The sequence below is a fragment of the Engraulis encrasicolus genome, chromosome 3, assembly GCF_034702125.1.
Source record: "Engraulis encrasicolus isolate BLACKSEA-1 chromosome 3, IST_EnEncr_1.0, whole genome shotgun sequence".
In the NCBI taxonomy this organism is placed as follows: Eukaryota; Metazoa; Chordata; class Actinopteri; order Clupeiformes; family Engraulidae; genus Engraulis; species Engraulis encrasicolus.
This window is the reverse complement of record NC_085859.1, coordinates 36,201,675-36,209,174: the sequence shown is the minus strand read 5'-3', so window position 1 is coordinate 36,209,174 and position 7,500 is coordinate 36,201,675. Positions and strand designations below refer to the sequence as shown.

The following is a 7,500-nucleotide window of genomic DNA, read 5'->3' as shown; positions in this document are numbered from 1 at the left end:
CTCTGTCTGAACAGATGAAAACAAATATGCTCCTGGCTTGTTCTGTTGGCCTGACCCCTCAACAACACTCTCTCCAGATTGACGAATCTTATGCTCACAAACATATCACTTGTCATGGTAACACTTTTAATATGGGATGCATAAAAAGCATTATAAAGACTTCTTTAATCAACTAATGATGAAAAAAACATTAACAAATGTTAGTAAATGAGTGGGGAATGTTATGTTCATATTTTATATTTATCAAACATTTACAAATTGTGTTTGTAAAATCTTGAACATATCAATTGTAGATATTTCATAAAGCATAACAAAGCTAATGATAAAAACATTCGTTAATAATGTTCATCATTAATCAATTATTTAGTAAGTCTTGATAATACTTTTTTTATGCATCCCTTATTAAAAAGAGTTACCAATATCATCACTGACACTAGCGCTCCCATTTCACTTCGTATATGCATGAAATGTTTGCCTGTGGGTGTGAGTGTAATCAATCAATCAATCTATCTATCAATCAACATTACTTGTATACAAGTAGCACATTATCATACATACTTGTCATTCAATGTGCTAAAAGAAAAGAGAAGAAAAATAATCCATATTGTGTTATAGATAGAAGATAATTAACTATCGAAAAAGGCAGATGAGAATACATTTAATTTCTTTTTAAAACAAGATACTGTTGGGGCAGTTCCAATATGGACAGGAAGTTGGTTGCAGCATTTCGTCATCACTGATTCTGATACTCCCATTTCTTTTTGTGTATGCAATGCATCAAAGCCATGCCAGCTCTAATGTTGTATGTAAGGGTCTTCAGCCTACCTGCATGTCCTACTGCGGTTCCACATGCTGACCAGTAGCCTCTTGTGGTGGTCCTCTGCTCCCAACTCCCTGAAAGCCAAAGGGAAACGCCATCACACATGGTCAAAAACACTTCATCTTTTACAGTTCATCTTCAGCATATTTACATGTAGTGACATGGACAGGCTGTCCAGAGTTGTGAAAAAATGCGGGAAAAATTATAGGGCAACCCCAAAAACTACTGGACAATTTGTATTGTACAGGGCTGCAGTTGGGAAAAAACCAAACATTTTAATCAAGATGATGACACCCACCCCCTTCACCCTGAATTTGTACTGCTTCCCTCAGGGAGGCGCTACAGAGCACATATTGCAGGAAAAAAACATCTACAAACATTCATTTATTCCAAACAATATCCATGGTCAACAATGGAACAGCTATACAGGTATAACAAAAAACAAGGGACTGGGTCTTGTACCCGACTTGTATCTGATGTGTATGCTGGGAAGGGTGGTGAGAGGAAGGGGTGTAATCAGTGATGTGTATTTATTTATGTTTTCAGCAATGGAATGAATATCCATTTCTGTTTTTATTCAGTGAGGCCAAAGACAAATTCCATGCTCGCATGACAATAAAGTCTATTGTTTTAAATATTATGTAGTACATACATAGTAAGGATAGACCGATATATCGTCCCGGCCGATATATCTGCCGATATTTAAGTTTTTTAAGTGTATCGGTATCGGCCGATACACGTGTGATTTTGGCCGATACTCAATATTTAGAATTTTATGTTATTCCGTTTTTTTAAAAGCACCAAGACACTTTATTTTTGTATTACTTGATTGTCAGAGTGGGTGTTGAAATGTTACAAGTTCTACCTCAAATTGATAATGTTAAATAAATGTTCATTTTGAACTTGTGACCTGGAATATTTGTCATTTTTTAAACTTTTTTTTTACCCATATCGGGCCGAAATATCGGGTATCGGAAATCGGGTATCGGCCAAGGGTGATGAAAAAAAAATCGGTATCGCATCGGTCATTAAAAAACCTGTATCGGTCGACCTCTAATACATAGTACATACATAACAGTAAGCCTAAGGTACAATGTAAGTAAAACATGTTAAATGCCATAACGTACCTCAGCAGTACTTCATTAGGAAGGAAAGTAATGTATCGGGAAAATAACTTCAGAAAAGAACAAATCAAATCTAACCTCACACACTGACAGCATATGGGTGACACTGTTGTTCTACTTTCTTCTTCATCCTGTTTGGTTGTACTCTATGTATACGGCATGTCACATGCCATACATCATGCACTGCCATACACTGCACACACACAACACTAACACAACCCCCCCAGTGTACTGAGTACATACATATAGAATATTGTTGTCAGACACATCTTTACAACCTGCACTTAAAAACTGGCCTAATGCTTAGGGTGTTTGGCCAAGGGATCATGTTGCAGGTTGAAATCCCATACTACTGTCTAGAAGTAGGAAGAGTGGTCTCTTAAGTACTTAAAGGAACAATCCACCATTTTTTGATTTTCACATATTTGCAGTATTTCCAAGCATTACTTATGAATGTGCATATCATTTTTGTCTAAGTGTTTGCATTCCCTACTATAATGGTACAGCCAAATTAAGCGTACATTCTCAAATGTACTTATAAACTATTTTAAAATTAATGTAAAATTTAGCAAAGTGCAAAACAGCTATTTAATCCCGTCCCACTTGTGGCTTGATGCAAATGTTCCCATTTAGTTCCAGTGATTATGCTAAGCTATGCTAATAATTCTGATCCAATAAATAGAAGTACTGAAAGCACTGAGAAGAAAATGATACGCACATTCATGAATAATGCTTGGAAATACTGCAAATATGTGAAAATCAAAAACGGGTGGACTGATCCTTTAATGCATCTATCTAACCCCATATTACTCAAGGGACCGTATACCCCGTTCCCTAAAATAACTGCACGTCACTTTGGATAAAAACCCGTCCTCTAACTGCAATGTAATGTGATGTGATGTAACAGCCTGTGCCCAGCTCCCTCTTGCCCAGAACGCCTGGCCTGCCTGGCCTGCATCGCCTCATCAGCTCCCCTATCATCCCTCTGGTCTGAGTCATGAGCTCCAGGACAACTGCAGGCATGGGGACCAGCTGGGGCCCAAGGACATCAAAGACCTCCCAAACCAGCTGGAGCTCAGCAGCACAGCTCTGCTCAGCTCAGCTCGGCTTCCGAAGACCGGTCACCACTAACACTGTACATTTTGCAGTGTTAATTCAACATATATGAAGTTGGACCAACTGGAGAGAGTGTTAAACGTGACTCTCTAAATGTTGAATTAACACTGTAGGGATTTACTGTGAACTCTGCTCCCACAGGGCATGTTCCAACGTACGGGCCAGCTGGAATGGACTCTATCTAGGGACCATGATGCAGTTGGCCTGAGGGGGTAGCCTAACATTGAATCATCTACTCTACTCGTTCATTTCCCAGAGTTAACCGATTCCATCACAGTTGAGTTGCTATGGGAACCGTAGAGATGACATCATGGACTGCTGTCCTCTACTAGGAGACAGGTGGTGACGTGGTGTCAGAGGAGCTAGCGTGACAGGAGGTGACAGGAGGGACATAGCTGACCCAAGCCCTCGGTGACCACCATGCCATCTTCCCATTATACATCCGAGTCCTCCTTCCTAACATAATTAGGTCACTCTGCTCAGGTCACTTACAGCACAAAGGTTTCGTTGAAGGTCGGGGTTTTGCTGTCCAGGACGGTTTTGGTCCTCCAGCGCCTCGAGTGGTCCACATCAGGCACCACGGACAGCTGAGGAGAGAAGACACGCGTTCATGATTTAACACAAACAGACAAAAATATCTCGTTAGATGCGCTTTTGTAATGCACAGTCTTATGTCAGTCCAATTCTTAATCTACATCACATACTTAAATTTAAGTAACACATTCAATATTTTCACTGGAAAAGAACTTTACACCAACCATTAAAAATGCTTGAGGTACATCACCCTTCCATTTCATTAGTACATATTGTACATACATCATGTGGATAACTGAATATGGTTGCCCCTTCATGCAGCATTCCATAAGCCATTCAAAAGTAGGGGTGTACCAAAAAATCATGACAATGCATTGCAATATTTACTTTCACGACATACTGCATTGGTTCATGACAATTTATTATTTAATGAGAAAAAAAAAATTGTCACTGGTTAATTTTGTTCAGTAGAGAGTATGTACTATCTCTGTTGTGATGGAAGATCTCTCCCAGTGGCTTAAATGAGATAAATTGACTTATGAATTCTAAACAGTAACTGACAAAAAGTAAATATAGCAATGCATCAATAGTACATGAATCGCAATGCATCAGTGTGGAATCGCATCATAGCATGTGTATCGTGATGTGCACTGAATCGTGAACCCTTTGCCAATACCCACCCCAAATGGGCACCTAAGTCACGCCCTTCTACTTCTGAGTTGTGGGGCTGAAGCTCTCAAAATTTTCAATGGGAGTTCATGGAGCGAGTCAAGCTAAATCCTCATCCTATTTGGCATGTGCTCCAGATTTCACATATGACGGCAGTTCATTTTAAAGGTTTGGATTTGCGCCATAAGACCACTCATTTTCGGCACGCAAGAAAGGTTATTTTAGCTATTGCGCAAAACTGTGTGAGAGACTACAACATGCGCCTCGCATATTTTATGTGGAGCGAGGCACAGCCAACCTTGCCGCTGCACCGTGGCTTAAGTGGCTGCACGTCAGACATGCGACTTCTGTTGCGTAGTCCAAATAATTACATATTTTTGCACGCACACAACTCAAAAAACGGTTGCCAAGTGAAGTCAACAAACACACCATTGGCTATCTTTAATTCTGAGGTACAGCATATGTGTGATCGACGGAGGAATGTGAGGTGGATCGGAAAATAGCTTTAATCAGTCCATTAAAGCCCAGTGAAAAGTTTTGGCTTTCCCAGCCCCATGAGCCGCCCGGAAGGGGTGGAGACTTAGGGGCCCCATTGAAAAGACTTGACTAACTCCCATAATTATACACTACTACAACATTACACAGAGACTTTTGTGATAGATTATGACTTGGTAATTGCCATTCTGGTGATGGCAAGTTTACAATTTTGGCCACAAGAGTTTAATAATCATAAGCAGGGCTCTAAATTAACTTTTTTCATCACCAGCCAAAGAGCTAGTAGATGTTTATTTTACTAGCCTAACACCCACTCACCAATAGGTAAAAGCGGCTAGTAATTTGGTATTTTCTACCAGCCAAACTGAGACTTCACCAGCACTTGGCTGGTTGGCCGGTGTTCATTTAGAGTCCTGATCAAAAGGGAGATTAGTAGCAGGGCCAAAGAGCCCTTTTGGTTCCATTAGCTGTGGCTAAATACATGGAACTGGAAGCAGCCAGTGTAATGATGTATGAATATGAACACTGTCACATGATCTTATCGAGGCAACTGCCTTTGGTTGGAACCGTGTTGGGTGAACACATTAGATTGGGATGATATCTGCCACAAAGCTTTGGTACAGCTCATGGTTGTTTTGCTCCTTCATTTAAACCTTACACTCATAACCACCCACCCACCAACCCACCAATGCATGCACACACACGTGCACGCACACACACAATTGCACGCACACACACACACAAGTACACGCACACACACACGCGCACACACACACACACAAGTACACGCACACACAAGTACACGCACACACAAGTACACGCACACACAAGTACACACACACACACACACACACACACACACATACAAAAGTACACACACAAGTACACACACACAAGTACACACACACAAGTACACACACACACACACACTTACACACACACACACAAACACACACACACACACACACACACACACACACACACACACACACACACACACACACACACACACACACACACACACACACACTTACCTTGACATATGAGTCACATGGCCTATAGCGCTTTCCTAGCAGACCTCTAGCTTGCATGACTGGAGAAGAAACAAGATCAAAGAGAGAAATTACAGACAAGAATAATTTTGCTCAGTTGCTTATATAGAGATAGGAGCCTACACTGTACATACTAATTTGTTTCTATTTTAATGTCCATTTCTATTTCAGCACTCCCGGGCAATGTTATTTCAATTGAATGCAGGCAAGAACCAAGATCACATAATCCAGGGTATGTAATCAAATGAATATGCATATCAGATATCAGGCAAATGATGCTAATGATGCAAATAAAATGAGCATACAGAAATAATGCATGCTCAAATACATACATGATGCGTGTGTGCACATGTATTTGTTTATGCATGTGCCTGTGTGTGTAATAACAATGCATGTGCGTGTATTGTAAGCGTATCTGGCTATGCAAATGTTGTAACGAGGTAATTGGCTATCAGGACGTCATGTGACAGACATCCCAATGGTGGGGGTGGGGTTCAGGGTTAAGGAGCTGATGTCCGCAATGAAGTCATAGTCACTCAGACAGAGAGATTTTAGAATGAGAGGGGACATATGGCGGCCATCTTGGTGACGCCTCCGGGGTGCTATTTCGCGATTAAGTAGACCAGATCTGAGAGTCAATGGGAAAAATGAATGGGGAAACTGAGTATAGGACGGAGGGGAACCCAGCGGTTGTGAAAACCATATGGTTGAAACGACCGTGAAAAACTGATCAATCTAGACTACTTGGTTGTGTCATACGAGTCAAAATAAAGCTTTTTGAGCCACTTTTCTCACGGTTTTTTTGACAGAGCGCAGGCGCAGTAGTTCCATAACGGCACGAGAGCAACGGCTTTTCACAACTGAGCATGTGCATAATTTCGCGTGCGCCGATGCAGCCAGATGATTGGATCACTGGCAACGCAGCTCAGCAGGCACATTGGCTCTTGTTACCAGAAAGGCGGGAGATGTGCGGGTAGACGCCATATTTGCGTTACGAATCTTCACCGTTAATTTCTATGTACCTGTCCTATCTCCCCTTACTAGAATATTTCTGACTCAGAGACAACAAGCTGGAGGGACATGAGTCAAGCAAAACATGCCATAGGGACATTGACATTAACACGCACATGCACACGCACGCGCACACGCACGCGCACACACGCACACGCACACACACATCTCAGCAATGCTGGAGACATGGATGACTGACGTGACACAGAGTAATGGTAGATGAAGGAAGACAAAGAACTGAGTTAGAACATGCAAGAGATTAAGACTTCAGATCCTGACTCAAGCCCATATGCATTGCATGCGAAAAACAAAATAAATCCATATCCGTACTAGGATCACGAATCAGACAAACAAACAAAAACTCATTACAACAGATTAATGGAAATGGCATGGGTTTGAGATGATCCCAACGTCTTTACTCGACAGGAAAACAAAATATATAGTATCAGTCGCCCAGTTAGAGTCTCTCCACAACAAGAATAAGCAACTTTAACGATAATCATCAATAGTCAAGTCTTATACTCCTCGAAGATGCACGCAAATTCATGCACGCTCAAACACAGACACACATACTGTCTTAACATCACTGTGCACACACACAGTTTTCTACATGCATAAACGTGCGCGCGTGCACACACACACACACGCACACACACATGCACACGGGTGCGTACACACA

General features: G+C 41.4%; 1 protein-coding gene across 1 annotated transcript in view; it reads right to left on the bottom strand.

Annotated features, from left to right (window-relative positions):
• LOC134444603 (uncharacterized) overlaps nucleotides 1–7,500 on the bottom strand; it is a 47,146-nt gene that overhangs the window by 25,587 nt on the left and 14,059 nt on the right. Inside the window, exons 4-6 of the mRNA XM_063193864.1 lie at nucleotides 5,793–5,851; nucleotides 3,553–3,647; nucleotides 826–894 (exon numbers count right to left, since the gene is read on the bottom strand). Of these exons, the coding sequence (XP_063049934.1) occupies nucleotides 826–894; nucleotides 3,553–3,647; nucleotides 5,793–5,851 (223 nt within the window). The remainder of the gene's footprint in view (nucleotides 1–825; nucleotides 895–3,552; nucleotides 3,648–5,792; nucleotides 5,852–7,500) is intronic.